The 19,687-nt window shown below is 39.0% G+C and overlaps 3 protein-coding genes across 10 annotated transcripts; 2 read left to right on the top strand and 1 right to left on the bottom strand.

The window, feature by feature from the left end:
• The first annotated feature begins 2,308 nt into the window (after positions 1 to 2,308).
• Positions 2,309 to 6,956, top strand: LOC116046837 (nuclear receptor-interacting protein 3). 3 transcript variants are annotated; one of them, XM_036003600.1, is made up of 7 exons: positions 2,309 to 2,649; positions 3,532 to 3,705; positions 3,914 to 3,996; positions 4,081 to 4,220; positions 4,335 to 4,387; positions 5,169 to 5,258; positions 6,772 to 6,956. In XM_036003600.1, the coding sequence occupies exons 1-6, from the start codon at positions 2,482 to 2,484 to the stop codon at positions 5,253 to 5,255; spliced, it is 705 nt and encodes a 234-aa protein (XP_035859493.1). In that variant the 5' UTR covers positions 2,309 to 2,481; the 3' UTR covers positions 5,256 to 5,258; positions 6,772 to 6,956. The 3 variants fall into 3 exon arrangements, with proteins under 3 accessions (XP_035859493.1, XP_035859492.1, XP_031151143.1); XM_036003599.1 differs by lacking the exon at positions 6,772 to 6,956 and adding an exon at positions 5,926 to 6,570 and having other exon boundaries at positions 2,310 to 2,649; XM_031295283.2 differs by lacking the exon at positions 6,772 to 6,956 and adding an exon at positions 5,911 to 6,570 and having other exon boundaries at positions 2,310 to 2,649.
• A 1,173-nt stretch (positions 6,957 to 8,129) lies between these two features.
• c7h11orf16 (chromosome 7 C11orf16 homolog) lies at positions 8,130 to 16,807 on the top strand. 2 transcript variants are annotated; one of them, XM_031295273.2, is made up of 7 exons: positions 8,130 to 8,340; positions 9,695 to 10,057; positions 11,170 to 11,291; positions 11,480 to 11,609; positions 12,368 to 12,599; positions 14,031 to 14,525; positions 16,554 to 16,807. In XM_031295273.2, the coding sequence occupies exons 1-7, from the start codon at positions 8,134 to 8,136 to the stop codon at positions 16,775 to 16,777; spliced, it is 1,773 nt and encodes a 590-aa protein (XP_031151133.2). In that variant the 5' UTR covers positions 8,130 to 8,133; the 3' UTR covers positions 16,778 to 16,807. The 2 variants fall into 2 exon arrangements, with proteins under 2 accessions (XP_031151133.2, XP_035859123.1); XM_036003230.1 differs by lacking the exon at positions 16,554 to 16,807 and having other exon boundaries at positions 14,296 to 14,484.
• akip1 (A kinase (PRKA) interacting protein 1) lies at positions 16,804 to 19,621 on the bottom strand. Of its 5 annotated transcripts, none has more exons than XM_031295275.2 (5): positions 19,229 to 19,615; positions 18,324 to 18,521; positions 18,155 to 18,229; positions 17,956 to 18,075; positions 16,804 to 17,207 (listed from the first exon to the last, which is right to left on the bottom strand). In XM_031295275.2, exons 2-5 carry the CDS (start codon positions 18,486 to 18,488, stop codon positions 17,058 to 17,060), a joined length of 510 nt encoding a protein of 169 aa, XP_031151135.1. In that variant the 5' UTR covers positions 18,489 to 18,521; positions 19,229 to 19,615; the 3' UTR covers positions 16,804 to 17,057. The 5 variants fall into 5 exon arrangements, with proteins under 5 accessions (XP_031151135.1, XP_035859124.1, XP_031151134.1 ...); XM_036003231.1 differs by having other exon boundaries at positions 18,330 to 18,521; positions 19,229 to 19,613; XM_031295274.2 differs by having other exon boundaries at positions 19,406 to 19,613.
• Positions 19,622 to 19,687: the final 66 nt, after the last annotated feature.

The following is a 19,687-nucleotide window of genomic DNA, read 5'->3' as shown; positions in this document are numbered from 1 at the left end:
TTGGAAACAAGGTCGTGTGGGTAAAAAAAGGGGAATGTGGGTAATGCAGTAAAAAGGCATTATGTATCTCTGGAAGGGGCGAAATGTCCAGCTGACATCTAATACATCCATCGCTGACACCAAACTAGAAAAAGCATCACATGAAAAGATTCAAAAAATAGATAGATAGATAGATAGATAGATAGATAGATAGATAGATAGATAGATAGATAGATAAAATAGATAGATAGATAGACTGAAAGAGGACAGACCCACACAACAGCTGCACTTTTTCTTAACTACCTGCCAACTGTACCAAGACATCAGAGACAATCTTACAGATTCCAAACACCCAAAAAGATTTTAAAAACATGACTGTTAACAAAAAACCTCCATACCTGCCAGTTAAAATACAGCAATGTGCAAACACAGCCGCAATTCGCACTCCTTAAAAAATGTTGCCGTGTTTACACCGTTCTCACTTAGTCTTATTTGCTTTTTTACTGCAATGTCCACACTTTTTCTATTTTTATCTTAAGCTATCTTTACTTATATTAAAGTAATATTAAATATTTTTAAAGAGAAGATTCACAGTTTTTCTGTTTGTATTTTTAAGTTGACCAATTTTATATATTTGATTACAATGTTCAATGTTAAACAGATCTGTTTAAACATTGCATTAGATTGCAGAATGACCCATCTCAGGCCCATTACAAAATTATAATTATTGAGGCATTCATATGTAGGCTACATCACTTTAATGTTGCAGTTGATAAAAGTGGAGATACATTTTACTACTGCTGAAATTCACCAATGGATCAATACACCTTTACCCATAATAATACATCATCATTTATTTGTTGATTCTATTTTAATCTAAGTGTTATAGTACAGAATTATGAGGTATTGTAACACTTCAGAGATAATCACTGAGAAATAACATGATAGCAAACCTTTTAGATCTGAAAGTGAAATCATTAAGTAAAGAATATTTAAACAGTTCAACCTCAGTTTTAATGTGTGCACAAGTGTAGTGAGTGAATATTGTACAAGTTAGCCACTGAGATACTAACAATGTTTATTTCATTTAACATGGGGTATTTTCTGATTTACAACTGGAATCTAGCCTATTAAAAAAACAAAACTGAATGTGGATGTAACATTTTTAATCAAAAAAGTCTAGGCTAAGAGTGGGCAGTTTGTCCTGTCAGCATTTCTTTGTCAAACATCTTTGTGAGAGTATAATTGAAATTCAGTTTTAGGCTATAGCATATCAAATTTGAAACACAAGGTTTCTCTCTTTCTAACAGAGTCACGATTAAAGTGACGTATAGGCTTTTTGATCCAGGTGGAAGCTGCCACGAGACACAAAAACAGACAGGAAGATACTGTCAAAGTAAAAGCTCTCACTTTTGTTTGTATTCAACGGTTACAGCATTCATTTTATATATAGTTTTACAAAAACAAGGCGTTATAACAAGTTCTTGTGGTCTTTCTTTTAAAACCACAGGTGGAGCTGAAGGCAGTATATCAGTATTTATGCATTTCAATAAGGAACAATTTGGTTTAAGATTCTCATAAAGTAGCTTAATTTATTTGCATCTTAATTATTGTTCCTTCTATTTATTTTTGTCTCTCTGCTGGCTTAAGTACTTCGCTTTTTTTCTGTGGCTGTAGGCTATTCCTTGTTTTTTATTGCCTCAGACCTAAACATGACATGAATCTTTCAAAGCCACCATGGTACAGCTGTTTTGTCTTTTTGTGACAAGGCGTCTCATTTAACCTTACCTTTTGGGCTGAATATCTTAGCCTATATTCTGTTTGTTTAAATTGACAGAAAGTCAGAAATATTCAGTTTTCAGTTAGGAAAAATGTTCTCATATTGTTTGTGGTAGGCTACTTTTGCTCATAAAACATTGAAACGTTAAAATGTAGCTATCTGTGGTCTAAAGCTCTGTTTGCTTTATTGCACGTGTGTTTCTTGGCATTCACAAATCTAGAAGAGGAACATGTAAGATAATTTGGTTACACTTTACTTGAAGGTATCTACATAAGAGTGACATGACACTGTCATGAACGTGTCATAAACATTATAAACAAGTCATAAACGTTTATGACATAACGCTTCTGTCAGTAAGTGTCATTCGGTTTTTGTCAGGACAAGTTATGGTTAGAGTTAGAGTTAGGGTTAGGGTTAGGGTTCATGTGTCATGACTGTGTCATTTGTTCATGACAGGGTCATGTCACTCTTATGTTGATATCTTCAAGTAAAGTGTTACGATAATTTTTATTTGCCACAGTTTTTGAATTTGAGTTTTATTTTGAAGGTTTGGACCAGAAGTCGTATTGTCACCCGTCTGACTTGACTGCCTCCTCTGGTCATGATGATGGGGGCGTCTCCTCTTCTCCACTAACTCATCATCGGGGGATTCCTCATAACAGACTCAGTTGTTTACAGATTCAGATCAGACAGGTTCATACACAGACACACACACAGCCGTCATGTTCACCGGGACGCGGACGGAGAGCCGGGGGGACTCGGGGGTCCTGGATGCTGCAGCTCTGAGGCAGCAGAGGAGGCTGAAACAGGCGATCCAGTTCCTTCATAAAGACTCAGCTGATCTGCTGCCTCTGGATGGACTGAAGAAGCTTGGGACATCTAAACAGGGGGTGAGCCTCTTATCACAGGCCTGCATATTAAATATAATGCCACAGTAATTATGCTACTATAGGCCATACATATTAGCTTATATAATTATAGGCCTATATTATATATTATTTAATTATTAGCCTATACATGTCCCCGTCATGGACTGTATAAAGGTTCAACTCCATAATATATTATAACCTACTATATGGGATACTCTTTTATTAGCCTACAAACTAGTATATTTCCATATTACAAATCCACTAAGTGATGATAACTTAATCATATTTATATTTTTACTTATTTTTTTAGTTTTAAAAAAGCTTATTCTATTTACTTTCTCTTTTTATCTGTATTCATTTATGTCCATCTGATCTTCTTATCTTATTTTATAAACACATTTTTTGGCTAATTCCTTAACCAAATTAAAGGCTTATCACAGTATGCTAAACTAATGCAAATTATGAGGAAGATGGGGGAGCCACTGCTGTATTCTTATTGATTTCATTATTTTAAGTTATAGAATAGCCTAAAGGCCCTGATATATCTAAGGATAAAAAGGAGTCAGTATTGCCAATGTGCAGGAGGTTATTTATTTTAGCAAAATGCAGTCATTTGTATTTTTGCTGCTATAACCAATATTCCTTTAAAAAGTGAAAACATGAAATTAAGTTGACCTCCCTTTTTGTTTGATTAAGTCTAAATGCTCTAGAAATGAATAGTCATATTTACATTGCGGACAGTGTCTTCCTATGTTGTTCAAAAGTAACATTTAACATCTTTTTAGTTTATCAGCATTAAATGGCAGCATTATTTCAGATTATTGATTTGTTTTTAAGCCCCAGATCCACAGGGATGAGACAGGAACTTGATCACATTTTCTAACTGTATTTTGTTTATTGTAGCAACCACATCATATCCTCCAGAAGCGCCTGCTGGAGGCCAAGTTGTCCCGGGGACAGATGAACATGTGTGGAGTGCCACCAAACAACGCAGGGCTCCTTGTGAGCTGTACTCATTTCACTTCACATGAGGATGAAGACGAAGAGCAGGACGATTTCATCTATGTGCCCTGCAAGGTGAGTGAGTAAATATATATTAGAATTATTTAGATGACTTTTAAAATAGATTTCAATATAAATAGTTAATTCAGAATTGTAATCAGCACTGTAATTTATATTTTTTAGTATCTCCAATCAGGATCAGTTTAAAACACAAAGAACTGCTGTGAAGCTTTTGCACAAATTATGTTTTTATTTTTATTTTCTGTTGCTGTACTTATTACAGTATTTAGGACAGGAGGTAAATGTGCTGATTGACACCGGCTGCAAACTGAACCTGATGTCCTCACTAACTGTGGAGAAATTAGGGTAAGATTTGATTAAATGTCCATTTGACGTACATTAGGTCATTACAATCATTCAGAGAGTCCATTGTTTTTGTTTCTCTCAAAGTTTGAAAGCTCTGGTTGAGGAAAACAAAATGGAGACGGATGGGTTTCCATTTCAGAGGAAGCTTTGTATCGACGGACACATCAGAGAATTCCGCCTGACCATCGGGCATCGCAGAATAGTGTGCTCCTTTGTCATCGTAGGTAAGGAAGAAGTATAGGATTCAAGATTACATTGATTTTTTTTTTTACTGTGGCCAGTGATTTTAAGGCACTTTAAAATATTATTGTCCTCCAATTACATTTAATTATTTGCAGAAAGTGACAGGCCGCTGATGACCCTGGGCAACAAGACATTAAAGTCACTCAAGGTAAACCATCTTCTTCCCCAATGCCTACCGTTCAGACTCAATCAATCATCCAATTACAGAAGGAACACTTAAAGATCATCAGCAACATAGTGACGTAAATAATCAAGATACACAGCTAAGAGACAACAAGCCCTCCAAACCATAAAACCATATAGGTAGTTCCTACCCTCTAAAATGACCTACAGGAGCGTTTCCTAAGTTAGCGTCCCTAGCGGTGGCAGGATACGACCCACAGGATCGTTTTCTGTCCTCATATCTAAACCAGAGACCTAACAGGCCCTGGTTCATACACGTCATTGATGTTGTGAAAGAGTTAAGTTCCTAGTTAAGTTTAGAAAAAGATTGTGATTTGGGTTCAAATCAGTACTTTTGTTATGTTACTTCACTGGTTATGCACGTGACACAGAACGTGAAGTAGTTCAGTAACGTTAAGTTTACTTTTATTTACAATTGGGATAGAAACCCCAGTCTCCTGGGTGACTCCTTAGACGGAGTTTTGGTGCTCTCATACTTCGTCACCTTACTTCCAGCTTAGCTCCCATTGGCCAGTAGAGGGCGCCGCATCGATAAACGTAAATATGGGTTGTATTTGCTGCTTGAACAAATGACTTATGGTGTCGTTTTTCAGCGGAGGACAGTCTTCTAAGAGATCAAAGACTAACTAATAGACACATGACTCTGCTATTCTTACATCCTCACCACTAGGGCAAAATAAGTGCAAATAAATGTGATCTCTGTCTGCATGTAAATCTATGTGTTGGTATATCATCTTGTTTTGTAGTGTGTAATTGACACTGAAAAGCAGATGTTGGTGTTTGGGACGACCGTGAGGGAGCAACTTCAGTTTGCCAAAAAAGCCATTCAATGAAAGGTACGATTTTATGACCTTCAACAGAGAGTTTGCTGAGAGTGCACGTCCTCGTTTAGGTAGACCCTGAATAATACTTCACATACCCTCAGTTCCACACGATTAACAAGTGAAATGAAATGCATTTTGTTGCACAAAACACTTTTCATGGTGCCAAATCTGCTTATCGCACAACATTTTTGTGACAGTTGTGTAGATAGACAGATAGATAGACAGATAGATACATAGATACATAGATACATAGATACATACATACATACATACATACATAGATAGATAGATAGATAGATAGATAGATAGATAGATAGATAAATAGATAGATAGATAGATTGTATTGATCCCAAACTGGGAAATTACTGTGTTATTTCAGGCTGTCATTGCATGTTGTGCACATACAGAAATGCTGCAAAACCAGTGCAAAAGTTTATCCCACTAAATGCACTTGCAACCACAAAAATATTACTTAAAATAGCATAACAGAGTTCTTCATATTTGGAAATATTACAACAAAATATATTTATTTGAATCAGTACAACATTTATTGGACATTATTGGACCATGGACACTACATGAAGTTAAAGAAACCAAATATTCTACAAATTGATCTCACCATATCCTTTCTGGTTCTTCTTCTCTCCTTCTTTTTGCACAACAGTTCTTCTGATTTCAGAGGCCTGTGATAACAACAACACACACAGTGACCAAAAGCAATACAATTATTTACTCTTACAACTAGACGCCTCATTGGGGAACTTCAGATTTCTTACAATTGCATAAATTCACACTTTCTCTCTGCCTGTTTGCTGCATTCATCCACACTAACTTTGCTTTCGCAGCAGTTCCTCATGTAGCAATATGTAGCATTCTTGTAGCCAATAATAATGTTTTAGCTGTCACTACAGTAGTAAGTATTGTGCAGCTAGAAAATAAATGATTAACAGAACTTGCAGTATTTTAAGATTCTGATAGAATTGTGATTTATAGCTATTGTATCTTATAAATAAGTATCGTTCTGCCAGACCTACAGTAGTATTCTACGTTAACAGCTGGAAATCTTGGAGAACAAAGGTTGGAGGATTTTATTGTGAAATGTAGCTGAAAAACTTAGCACAATCTATGGCATACAACTGTTTATCTACCGTATTTTATAATGTTGTAAATGTATTTTCTAGTCCAAAAACATGTATTTGCATTGAGGTCACTGCCTTTTAATGTTTACAAAATGATAATGGCACTTGTGATGTTTGATCAGGATGTGACTGTAGCAAAGTGCAGCATTGAATATCTAATAAAATCCCAAATGATTTGAAAGTTTTTTTACATTTTTTTTTGCATAATTTTTCTTTTCACAGGAAATCTAGCACTTTTGGAAAATCTTGCATAGACCTATTTTTTAATCTGAGAAACATTTATAAACAGGGCCAGCCTAAGGTAGTCTGACATCATTAAAGCTGTTAATAAGAAAGAAAAGTCCTGACACACCAGCAGGAATCATTTCACACCCCTGCCTGTTCAGGAAGAGACAGAGAGCAGCTTTAATTGCTCAACTGACCTATGACAGCACCATAGCAACCGTAACATGACAGCAGTGTTTGGTAGCGGCCGGTGAACAGCCTCTCCAGCGGCCGCGAAGAAGACTGGCTCTGGGTCTTGAACATTTCTCCATGGAAACCAACATCAACAGTGAGGCGAGGTTGGTGTCTGCAGCTGACTGAACAACATAAAAACTGCAGGTAATGTACACACTCAGTTTTTCTGTGTATTAACTTTCACAGCAAAGAAAAAGAAAGTATTTAGCTGCTTCCTTTACAGAACATACACATGATAACTGTGTTTCCTGTTATGATAAGAGAAAAGTGGTTTAGTTCTAGAACTAGAACTCTTTCAGCAATATCATTCTGTAAAAATATGTAAAAGTACAACATTTTAACAGCAAAATGTACTTAAAGTATTACATTAAAAGGCTACTTGTTGGGCAGAATGGTCTGTTTCAGATAGTTATATTATTATAATATATATATCATATTATTGGAGTATTATTCTGATACATAGCAGCATATTAATGTTACAGCTGGAGGTGAAGCACATTTTAACTACTTTATAATATGATGGGTTTAATCTAGCACATTATCATATTTTATAAATCCATCATATCTTGTTTATAAAATCTTCTGTAAAGTAGTAACTTCATTTGTCATATAAATGTAGTAAAAGATACAATATTCTCTCTATGTAGTGAAGTAGAAATAGGTAGCGTAAAATTAAAATACTCAATTTGATTTTGAAGCGGTTTTATGGTTTAATGTCCTTAACATAGCCATTGTGTTGAAAATGAAGGGTAAATGCAGAGTAAAAAAGAAACTATAAATGCAGAGAATTAACAAAACTTTGTTTGGGTCAGTGGTAGCTCAGTCAGTGGCTTGGGAACCGGAAGGTTGCCGGTTCAAGTCCCCATACGGACTGTGGACTGATAGCTGGAGAGGTGCCAGTTCACCTCCTGGGCACTGCTGAGTTGCCCCCAAGCAAGGCACCGAACCTTGCTTGGGGCGCCCTTAACGGGCAACCCCCTGACTCTGACATCTCTCCATTAGTGCATGTTTAAGGTCATGTATAGTGCAGGTGTGTGTATTTTGGGCCTGTGTATAATGTGTAATATATATCAACAGAGTGTAAAACATTTTTTATTTCCCTCCTGGGGATCAATAAAGTATCTCTTCTTCTTCTTCTTTTTTAGACTCCTTGTTTTAAGCAACTCATTGTTTTATTGTATCGCTGTCTCTCTCTCTTTTTGCATTTTACCTGTTACACTCAACTATCTAATCAAGCACTGAAGGTAAAAGAAAACTGAGTCACTTCCTGACATTATTGCAGTACAGCGATGACATCCAGGCAGACGACGGCCTCTGAGGCTGCACTGGTTCCTCTGTTTCTGGGCAAACAGAGATGCAATGTCACATTTGTTGTGGACAGCTCAGAGAACATGAGGGCTGCCCTGGGGTCAGTGAAACGCCTGCTGATCCAGACCCTGTTGACAAAGGCCTCACTCAGGGACTCTCTCTTCAACATCATGACGTTCTCAGGCAAGGTGAGGGGGGACTGACAGCTCATTACAACACCGACATCAGAGATACTGCCACACAAAAAATGTCTTAGAGGAGGACAAGGAAAGCTGCAATGTGCATACCTCAAAATTGTACTTAGGTAGGCCTACAGTACTTGAGTAGGGTGGATCAACGGAAGCACATTTCCAGGATAATTGCCTGACATCCAGTGCGTCCTTTGTTTCCGTTCTCTGTGTGTTGCCGTTCTCAAAATCCCTTTGCTTCGGGAAACACCAAACTTCAAGCTAGCAAGCTACATGCTGAAAATGGCAAGTTTTGAAGATAATTTGGATCGTGCAACAAGGCAGGCCTGCATGGTTCTTTTGGGAAATGATTGTGAAGATTTACAAAGAATATGTTAACGGCATTTACTATCTGGGACGTTTTGAGACTGATTGGCGGGGATTTGCTATGGACGGAGTACACACCGCGATACAATTGTAAAAGCAAATTACCTTTAACTGTGTATCCAGCTAATTCAAATAGCTCTGTATTGTTTGAAGCGTTAACTACATTTAATATTTTACGTAGTATTTTTATCAGGGGTGCAAATATTCCACCAAAACAAGTTTCTTCCCAAGACTATTTTGCAGAGCTACCGTCGCTGTGTCTAGAGCTTGCCACCGCCCAGAGCAGTTGTGATTGGTTTAAAGCAGTGGTGTAGTCTAATGTATTGTAGTGGTTATACTGTACTGTATATGTATGGGCCTATACTGTACATATGGGCCAGAATGGGCTTTTTGGGGGGGGCATTTCATAGTGGAGGGTCTGGGTGTCCTCCCTAAGGGAAGTTTTGAGCATCAACGACTTCATTTCCTGCATTCTGACACACTTTAATGTCACCCATGTGAAGAAGAAAAACACAGATGACAATTCAAAATATATCAAAATTACAATGCAAAGTATGTTGTTGCGTGTCAGTGGGCATTTTTAAGTGGGTATATGAAAATCCTGGAGCTTTCTTAGTGAGTATACTGCGTATACCTGCGTATCACGTAGACTACACCGCTGGTTTAAAGAAATGCAAACAACCCAGAGCGTTTTTTTTTCTCCCATCCCAGAATGTATGTGTGCTGTAACTGGCAATGCGAGACTAGTACTTGAGTAAATGTACTTATTGTGTACCACTGCAAAGTTGAGATGTTAGGATATGATTCTCTGGACTGATTGAATGAATTATTTAGTCGACAGTAAAAATAATATGATTTTTAAAACTAAATTAAGGCCTAATGTCTTATTTAATTGAGAGAATATTTGATTTAAAAAATCAGTTTCGGCACCTTTACATTTATTTATTTTCATCTGTGAGTGGCCTGTTCCACTCTTTCTACTTTGCAGTTAACCTGCTGGTCCCAACACATGCTTCCCTGCGCCCCTGACACAGTGTACATGGCTCTGTCCTGGATCCACTCCATCAGCTGCGGTCCCGGCAGGGACCTCCTGGCCGCCCTGAGCATGTCCCTCACTGACCCCGCCTGTCACGCCATCCACCTGCTCTGCACGGGCCTCCCCGGCCAGCCAGAGGCAGTACTGGCAGCCCTGCCGGCTCTGGCAGCTGGGAGGCCTGTGAACGTCTTCTACCTGCAGGACTCAGGTGCTCAGCTGGACAGAAACACCAGAGACTACCTGCAGTGTTTGACCCAGGCCACAAGAGGGAGCTGTTATGTGATTCCAGTTGGTTTGAATGGAGTGCTGGAGGAGGTATGGCTGAACTCAATGGGTACAGTACAGGGTAAAAAAAGTTGGTTAATATTGAAACACTTTATTAAACCCCAAGACAGGATGTCACAGAAAGGTATAAAGCACAAAGTCAAATCCAGATTTGTGCAAAGAGAATCTTTAGTTAAGGGCCACAAAAATCCACATGCTTTAAACATCTGCAACATTTAAATATTTATCCCAAATAGGTTCCAGCACTGTGAGAATCTACACTAGTTCATAGACAAATCTCCAGATGAGCTGAAAACAATGGTCTTATTATTTTCTTTAAATCAGTTGCAAATTTCAATTAAATTAAATTTCAATTCAAAAAAGAGTTATCTCACGACACTTTACAGATAGAGTAGATCTAGACCACACTCTATAATTTACAAAGACCCAGCAATTCCAGTAATTCCTCCAAGAGCAAACATTTTGATCGACAGTGGCGAGGAAAAACTCCCTGCTGATCTTTGGTTTGCCTCCCAGCCAACCGGAGGGTTTGGATATACACTGACTAATTGCCTAATAGGCCTATTTTTAGGAAATGTATATATCAAGAAAATAAACTTAAAGAAACGTGTGTGTACTTGGCCAGGTGCCACATGTCATTAAAGGGAGCGATATATTTTGAGCAAAAAAAAGGCCAAATATAGGATTTATACTTGCAAGTAAAAACAGTTTAGTTAACAGTTTAAATAAAAGCAATATCTTACATAAGATAAGATAGATTTATTTTTATTAATCCCGAAGGAAATTCTTGTGCCAGAGCTTGACATGAACATAAAAATAAAAACAACAGAGCAATACATGTAAAGTGTATAAGGAGTAATGCTAACACCAGTGCCTAATAGAATAACAATATAAAAACAATAAAATTAAGATACATTTAAGTAAAATACGTAAACTAAAATAGATATTATATTGCACATGATATTTAAAAGTAAAATTGCACATGATATATGCCTTGTATATGTTATTATTGAAATATTTATATCTGGTTTACGGTAAAGGGTTACATCATAAATTAGTCGCACGGACATTGCTGTGACTGTGTGTGTGTGTGTGTGTGTGTGTGTGTGTGCGTGTGCGTGTGTTTCCATGCATGTTGTCAGGCGGTTCCTCTGTACATTGTGGAGAAGCAATCATCAGCAATGACAATCTCTCCAGTGAAGTGTTGCTGTCCGTCCACTTCCACCTTCATCTCACACAACAGCACATCATCGCCTCTGCTCAGGTTGGTTTCCATGGTTACACAGTTATTATTTTTTTAAACAATGCAGTATAAACAACGGTACCAAAAAAGACGTATTTAGGATGTGACAGAAACATGACGTTATAGATACTGTACTGTAAGGTGCTGTGGATTAAAATGACCGGCATTGTGTTTGTGTTTCTTGGCTTCCTGTGGTAACCCTGGTGCAGTCTGGGTAATCCATCCATCCTGTCTGCTCAAAACCTGGGCGGTCCAGAGTTCTTCCCAGGATGCCGAGTGCTGGCCAGGAGGGAGGTGGATGGCCTCTACTACCTAGGAACAGTAATACAGCAAGTACAGGTTAAAATAGACTGCATGATTACATATGGGATCATTTACATGAAGGTATTTGGACAGCAGTGGATTTTAAATTAAACTAGGGGCGGAGCCAGACATTGTAAACATTCAGGGCTTAGCCCAAACCTAGGGGGGGAGGGGTATAGGTTTCGGGGGCATGCTCCATTTACAGCAGCTATGCATTATTTTTCAAGCCATTTGATAATAGAATGCTTAAAAATATGTACATCATTTGGGAAAAACATGATAGTTGCAAAGGAAAAGAATCATCCTGTTGAGCCTACATCCCATCTTGTATCTAATTGTTCTCCAACTGTCTTCATCGTTCTGAAACCAGAACACAACAAATGTTGAGGATGACTTATTTTCACTTCTGCCACCTTTTTTAAGTTACATAACATAGGTAGGGTAGGCATTTGGCGTAAACAGCATTATTAATATTGAAACCTATTTTTAGTAGAGTTCACAGAATAAATTAGTGATAGTTCCCCAGTATTAGAACTTTTGCTCCATTGATTCTAGTCAGAGAGACTGAGGGGAAATTACATAAAAGTTAGTTATTTTAAAAACCTAAAAGACTTTGTGGATTTATGGTTTTTGGAGAAAACATTCGGGGCTGGAGCCCCAGAAGCCACGCCCTCGCTTGGCCCCTGAATGAAACAATGACTATGAGGCAGTGGTGGACTGGTACATTTACTCAAGTACTGTACTTGAGTCTTTGTGTGTATGTTGACATTTTCTTCCCATGTGTCGAAACTCAGGGCCGCGTGGGAGTTTGGGTTGTCGAGTTTGACCATCCAGGAGGCGCTAGTTTGGGGGTCGTCTCCTCCCAGAGGCAGCTGGTTTGCTCCCTCGACATGGTGAACCACTACAGAGCTCACACGTGCTGTCTAGTACCTGGTGATGCTGTCCTGTCGCCATGGGAATCAGATTTGAGAAGATATGGACCGGGGAGAGTGATGGCCGCCACTGAACACAGAGATGGCTTTGGAGGTACGGAGTTAAATAATGTTTGTGTTTATATTTTTACAGCCATATTCAGTGGTGTGGAAGTTCAGAATACGTCGGCCTCTGATGTCAAAATCCAGTGACAAAGTTGTTATTTAATGAACAAATGTGTCTCTCTCACAATTTACTGATAACGTAGAAATAATGTAGATGTAATAAGTAAGAAATAAGTATAATAGATACAGAATATTACATGATATACTTGATGTATATCTACATTCAACACATTCTCACTCCCATTGAGTAAAATACGGACGCTTGGTCAGGTGCCTTTGGCGTTGTTATTGACATTAAAAGTCTCCTTTAGCGTCATATCCAAACGCACTTTATCTAAACACGCTTGGTCGGGACTATTGGTGTCACTTTTGATGCAGTTAGGTTAAGGAAAAGGTCGTGGGTGGGCTTACGTTTCCATGACATGCGGGACAAGAACAGGACGGTTGGGTTTAGTAAAAGAAGAACGGGACGGTTGGGTTTAGGAAAAGAAGAACAGGACGGTTGGGTTCAGGAAAAGAAGTACGGGGCGGTGGGTTTAGGAGAAGAAGAACGGGACGGTTGGGTTTAGTAAAAGAAGAACAGGACGGTTGGGTTCAGGAAAAGAAGAACGGGACGGTTGGGTTCAGGAAAAGATGAACGGGACGGTTGGGTTCAGGAAAAGAAGAACGGGACGGTTGGGTTCAGGAAAAGAAGAACGGGACGGTTGGGTTCAGGAAACGTGACACGCGGGACACCATCCCCGGTGTGAAAGTCCTGTGTTGTTTGACCCATCCACCACCCCAACCAACCTCCCTACGCGGATTTTCGGGCTTTGATACTACTCGCTACCATAGTGGCTCTTAGTGCTACGTCATTTTCAAAGGCAGTGTAGCTGCTGCTCTCCCTGCTGCGTTCTACACACACGCTTTTTGCGTCGTTTGATAGCTGACAGCCACTGCCCAAACGTCCATATTATACGAGTTCGGAGTGAGAACGGGTTGCTGCATTTTAATGTACTTAAGACTTTTTGTCTTGCTTTTATGTTTCTCACCTTACTTTAATTGCATTTCCTGTTGGTTTCACATTTTTCCTTAATATTTAACTTCAGATTAAATAACATTTGAATTGTTATATGACACACTTTTTAACATACAGTATAGCTACATTTCAATGTACTGTAATGTTTAAATCAGTTTATTAGTAATTTTTTATCACTTATTTTTTGTGTTACTTTTATATTTCTCATCTTACTTTAATTGCAAATACTGTTAGCTATATGTTTTTACTTATTTCTTTTAATATTAAACTCAATTTGAATTGTTCTACTTATAAGAAGACAATGTTTTATTATTATGATTCAATTATTATTCACACAAACAGCATGAATTAGCATCGAATGATGTCTATCCTTCTCAGTAATTCACTCATTTGACTTTGCAGTTGATGTTAAGAGCCTCCGGGTGCTGATGTGGAATGGTTGTGTGTCTCTGGTTCCCGGCAGTCTGGTTTTACCCATTTCAGCTCCTCAACATGCCAGAATAGTCAGGGAGCTCCAAATTCCGACATCAGCCTCCAGTCGTTGTTGCAGCTGGCTTTGTGCTCGCAGCTCCTCCTGCCCTCCCCAGCTGTTCTGCACCGACGGCTGTCAGTCTTCATCTTGCTGCTGTTCATACTCAAACCCTCGGCCATGCTTATTTCCACTCAGCTGTAGGTCCAGCTTTGGAGGAACGGATGGATTTGAAAGGGCAGAGCAAGATAAACAGCCGGACCTAAAAAATACAGATGTGAGCAGGAGTGACCCCGAGGTGCCCTCACCCTCCTCCTCTTCATCTCTTTCTGAGGGTGAGAGCAGAGTGAAGCTGAGGAGCAAACAGCAGCGTCCTCCCTGGAGGTACTGGAGACAAACTGGATCAGAGCCACAACACAGACAGCCAGGTGGGAAACACAGCCAATGTCTATCTAAACTGATTCATTCTTTTAAGATTCCTACAAAAAATAATACATGCAAACAAGAGCTGCAAAGATTAATCGATTAATCGCCAACTATTTTGATAATCGATTAGTCGGTTTGAGTAATCTTTTAAGACAAAAGTAAAAATTCTTTGATTCCAGCTTCTTAAATGTGAATATTTTGTAGTTTCTTCTCTCCTCTGTGACAGTAAACTGAAAATATTTGAGTTGTGGACAAAACAAGACATTTGAGGACGTCATCTTGGGCTTTTGGAAAACACTAATCCACATTTTTCACCATTTTCTGACATTTTAGAGACCAAACAGCTAATCGATGAATCAAGAAAAAAAAAAAAAAATCAACACGTCATTTAGCTGACGCTTTTATCCAAAACGACTTATAATTGCTACGTATGTCAGAGGATGCACGCCTCAGGAGCAACTAGTGGTTAAGTGTCTTGCTCAAGGCCACGTTGGTTGATGTATCCCAGTGGGAATCGAACCCAGGTCTCCCACACCAAAGGCATGTGTTATATCCACAGCGCCATCACCACCCAGCAACAGGTTAATCGACTATGAAAAATAACCGTTAGTTGCAGCCCTAATGCAAACACACTTAAAGCTGTGGCAATGCACAGTAATAAAATGCAATCAAATTCAATTTGAATGGAGATGTTGCTCTGTTATATTAGCTGTGGTTGAAGGATTAAAATGGTTTAAACCTGTGTTGTCTCACTTAAATCCCATTGCTGTGTCTTCAGAAGCTGTGGTTTAAACTGCACCTGTAGTTTAGTCTGAACCTGGTTGCTGTGTAGAAATTGCCTTAACTCCTGTAGAGGTTTAACTTAAACTTGCTGCTGGTTCAACTCATGTTTAAGGTCATATAGTTCACATTACATTCACAGACATTAATTTTCTAAAAAATTTTTCACCATGCGTGCTCTTTTGAAGGCAACATTAAGTCAAACCTATATTATTGTGTAATTGCAAATTGAGGTGCCACCTCAATTAATTTATGATGCAATAAACCAGTTGTTGTTTCTCAAATCGGGGTACTTTGTAGTATTACAGAGGGCATGTAATATTTTTTTAATGCATACTTCCTAATACAATCAAACCATAACGAATGCATTTAGTGATGGATTCTAAACATTTGAAATGTAGGCTAGCATTTATGTGTTTTTCAGTTAACAACAGTGTTGTACCTCTTTATATAGGCTTTTTTTCTACCAAAAATGTTTTGTGCTGTTCAGGGGGTACTTGCCTGAAAAATATTTCAAAGGGGGTACATTATTCAGAAAATGTTTGAGAACCATAAACAGGGTTATTGATTATCTAGTCTATATCCACAACGTTCCACTTCTGGGATTGCTCCGGTGCCACCCGAAATTCCGCAGGATGTCCCTCTTTTCAGCCTGTTGTCTGTCACCTTCCGCTTCCTTTGTGTTGGCATTTTAAACTCTGGTGGATTTATGAAGACTATGGTTAACTGCTCCTCAGATCTCTGCAGGGTAAATCCAGACAGCTAGCTAGACTATCTGTCCAATCTGAGTTTTATGTTGCATGACTAAAACAACCTTTGAACGTACACATTCCACCAAAACAAGTTCCTTCCCGAGCCTATTTTGCAGCGGCACCGTGGCTCTGTCCGGCGCATAGCAAACCAGAGCATGTTTTTCTCCCATCCCAGAATGCTGTGTGGACTAGTCAGACCCTCCTCCGCAGCACTGTGGAGGAAGGTCTGGAAATGTGAGACTATTAATTATCTGACAGACACAACAGTCCACAAAGTCCAGTGGCTGTGAGGAGGACATGTGGTCAGTGTGCCAGTAATGTGGATTATCTGAATAATTCTCACTGCAATTTAAGTGTAAACTAATACTGTATATTTGACATGTTATTGATACTGTAATAGATACTACGATATGATGTACGTTTGATTGAAGATTTAGAACAATATTAATAAGCTTTTCAGATCTGGTCATGTTGATACATTTCTCTTTTGACCTGCAGGGACTTTAGTGCCGAGGAGGACATCACAACCTGTGAGGTCCAGCTTCTCTGTCCCACAGATCAGTGCCTCGCCCAATCACAGCTCTCTGTTTCAGTCACTTCCTGGTGCTAAAGGAAGAAGAGCGAACATCAGGGATGTTTTTGGAACGACCAACTTCAAACCTCAACCACCAGCGGCACTGCGGCCTTTCTCTTGCAACAATGCTACTTCTGTTTACACATAAAAGATAAAATAAAGTTAAACAACAAATTGATTCAAAAAAATAATTTATTTTTATACACTGTTGCGGCATTAGTGCAAGTAAAAAAATATAGTAAAGAGCATGATGTTCTAGGAAACATGGTCCACATAATAAAATACAATAAAATATGGCTTCTCAATGTGCAGCAAATAAAACATTTTGATAGCATAACAATGTAAACAGCTGTGTAAAAACAGGCAATAAACACACACAGATAGCATTAGCATTGGTCAGTTTTGGTATTTATGTTAAGAGTGAGGGGTCAGAGATTGAAGGTGAGGTTGATACTCTCTCCAGCTTTGACGCTGACCAGCTGAGTCTGCTGCTCGAACTCCGGCATGCTGGCAGTGATAGCGTACGTCCCCGGTGAAACCTCGATCACGAAATCTTCACTTGCTGCTGACACACGACCCTGAAGAGAGAGAGAGGATTGAATTTTAAAAAGATTTCTTTTTTTTTTTTTACTTTTTGTTCCAAGTAGCAACCAACAAAGCTTGGGGAGTGGAAGCAGTGGGTTCAACTCAAAAAGTCTCTCTCAAAATACAAACTATATTTTTTTTTCAAGAAAAATGTTGTGGACGTCACTTATTTTACTGCTATGAATGTGTGTTGTAAGAATCACAGTTCTATTTAAGGACATTTTACTAAAAACGTAAGTTTTTGGATGCATTATTGATAGGGGGTTGCCTATCACAGTCAACTGATTCAAAGATACATCCTAGAATGCGCTAGAAAAGTGCTGCTAGTAGCATTCCCTCTAAAAAAAAACAATCAACACTTACTAGCTTTTTGCAGCTTTCAGCGGATTACACAAGCCGAGGGTTTTCGACCCCCTGGTGCAAAACAATGGCAGAGCTGAAGTAAACAATTTTAATATTAAGCAAGCTAAATAACATGATATTTTATATTAAGTCTAAAAAGCCAGTGAATATTGAAATTGCATTACAAGTTAAATAGGATTTCTCGGTCACCTGCGAGCTGTTTGCTAACACATTAGCCATAGTAACGTGATACATTGACAAGGCTCTGTTCCTCTGCGTTGGTTTTTAGGATCTTTTCTGCTTCCCAATTATCAAAAATCACATTTGGCAGATGAAAGCTTGATATGACTCAAAGAAAAAGCAGCAGACTCTTGTTAATTGGTTGTGTGGAGCCCTTACATGTTTCCTGGCTGACTGTGCAGGTGTTGTCATCCCAACAGCTGGCCGTGAGTGGAACCTGGACACGTGGCTTCTCTCAGTGTCAGTGGGCTCAGTGCAACAGCCAGAATCATAAAACCTCTGCAGCACAGAGAATATTCTCATTTTAGTCTTCAGGTCCAAGCTGAAAGCAAACAGGTGCAGGCAAATGACCACTGACCTTGCACTGATGAGTCGTCTGTGCCATGAACTCTGCGATGGTTGCAAAGACATCATCAGGCTCTGTGTGCGTTCTCTGCAAAATGTCAAAAGCAAGAGAATTGAGACACAGCGAGTCAAGTCAAGACCCAAATTTAATTCACGATGGGGTCAATATACAGAAAACATGCCGGCACCTTGACAGGTATTTGTGAGTCTTCATCTGTAGTAGTGGGGCTCTGGGATGCTCCAGTGCTTGTCCAGTCTACACTCCGCCTGGAGGCCCGCTCCAGCACCTCCAGGCCCAGACTGGCAGAGCGCCGCAGAGAAGACTCCAGCCATGCTTGGCTTGCCATGAACAGGTCGAGTCAAACTCCGGTGCCCTTTACCTGGTGGAGTGGAGAAACAAGCAAACAGACCTCAGCCACCTTCCTTTTCTTTTAGCTCACAGTACACGCATTGAGACTATAGTTTAATTCCAAATATACTTGTCTTTTCTACTATTATAATATAGAACTAAAGCGATTACTTGATTGACAGACAGTTAACAGTATAATTCACTTTTTTTTTTTTTAAAGCAAACATGCCAAAACTTCAGCTTTTTTTGTTAGTCTTTCATGATGTCAAACTGAATATATTTTGGATAAAACAAGCCTTTGGAAGGCATAACCTCAGATGGACATTTTTCACCATATGTACATTTTAAAACCACATTAATCGTTTAATTGAGGAAGTAATGGACATATTGCAGGCTGTAATAGGGAACTGATAATATTTGCAACCCTTATTTGATATCAAGACAAATGAATTAGGCTAGGCCTATACCATGAGTGAAATATTAACGAACACCGTCTAAGTGCTGGTTTAATTCTTTAAAAAAAAATTATGAGCGACTTTATTCTAGAGAGCTTCTCCAATCACGATGGCTTGGCAGCTCTATCTAAATTATAACAATTAAACACGAACAATTATACATTTTGTACATAGCACAAGTGAACGCAGCTGGGAAACGGCGCATGCGTGAAGATTATCGCCCCACTGGGCCATATTAGAAACGAAAGCGGAAAGTTGTTACTTGTATCAGTAGGCTACTTACTTTCTCTTTTAAACAGCCAACAGTTAGCTTCGCTGTCTCAACTAACACAATAGATATATCTATGACCTAACACACCGAAACGTCAAACAATTCGACGTTCCATTGGATACGTCACAACTTGAAGTGTTCTACGCGCTGTCAACAGATCTCGGGTAAAGAGATTATTTACGCGTTTACCTGTTCAACGCACGGAGAGCTGGGCGGGTCAGCAAGTAAACACACGCATAAATACAAGCCTGCAGAGGAAGAGTGCTTCATTCAGTTCGCGGCATGTAGTGTTCACATTTCTCCTGATTTAGCTTGCGAAGTTATGGTCTCAGACAGCCTCGACTGTGCTGCCGTTTTCAAGTGACAGGACAGGAAATCCTGCATGTTAAACCCCGCCCCCCTTCCTTTAGAATGCAAACATCAATTTTCATTTCCAATGCCTTTCAGACACTTTTTTAAACTATACTACGT

Source organism: Sander lucioperca, chromosome 7, assembly GCF_008315115.2.
Source record: "Sander lucioperca isolate FBNREF2018 chromosome 7, SLUC_FBN_1.2, whole genome shotgun sequence".
Classification (NCBI taxonomy): domain Eukaryota; kingdom Metazoa; phylum Chordata; class Actinopteri; order Perciformes; family Percidae; genus Sander; species Sander lucioperca.
Note: the sequence above shows the minus strand (reverse complement) of the source record. Positions and strands in the feature narration are given on the sequence as shown.

Bases quoted from the DNA above. Each gene is read 5' to 3' on its own strand.
- akip1 (XM_031295275.2), bottom strand. From the start codon at position 18,488: ATGGCAAGCCAAGCATGGCTGGAGTCTTCTCTGCGGCGCTCTGCCAGT. The intron at 18,230-18,323 runs GCATGTTTTCTG...GACATTTTGCAG, and splicing joins AAATACCTGTCAAGGTGCCG to AGAACGCACACAGAGCCTGA. The intron at 17,208-17,955 runs GTAAGGGCTCCA...CTCTCTCTTCAG, and splicing joins CACAGTCAGCCAGGAAACAT to GGTCGTGTGTCAGCAGCAAG.
- LOC116046837 (XM_036003600.1), top strand. From the start codon at position 2,482: ATGTTCACCGGGACGCGGACGGAGAGCCGGGGGGACTCGGGGGTCCTG. The intron at 2,650-3,531 runs GTGAGCCTCTTA...TGTTTATTGTAG, and splicing joins TTGGGACATCTAAACAGGGG to CAACCACATCATATCCTCCA. The intron at 3,706-3,913 runs GTGAGTGAGTAA...TACTTATTACAG, and splicing joins TCATCTATGTGCCCTGCAAG to TATTTAGGACAGGAGGTAAA.
- c7h11orf16 (XM_031295273.2), top strand. From the start codon at position 8,134: ATGACATCCAGGCAGACGACGGCCTCTGAGGCTGCACTGGTTCCTCTG. The intron at 10,058-11,169 runs GTATGGCTGAAC...GCATGTTGTCAG, and splicing joins TGAATGGAGTGCTGGAGGAG to GCGGTTCCTCTGTACATTGT. The intron at 11,292-11,479 runs GTTGGTTTCCAT...ACCCTGGTGCAG, and splicing joins ACATCATCGCCTCTGCTCAG to TCTGGGTAATCCATCCATCC.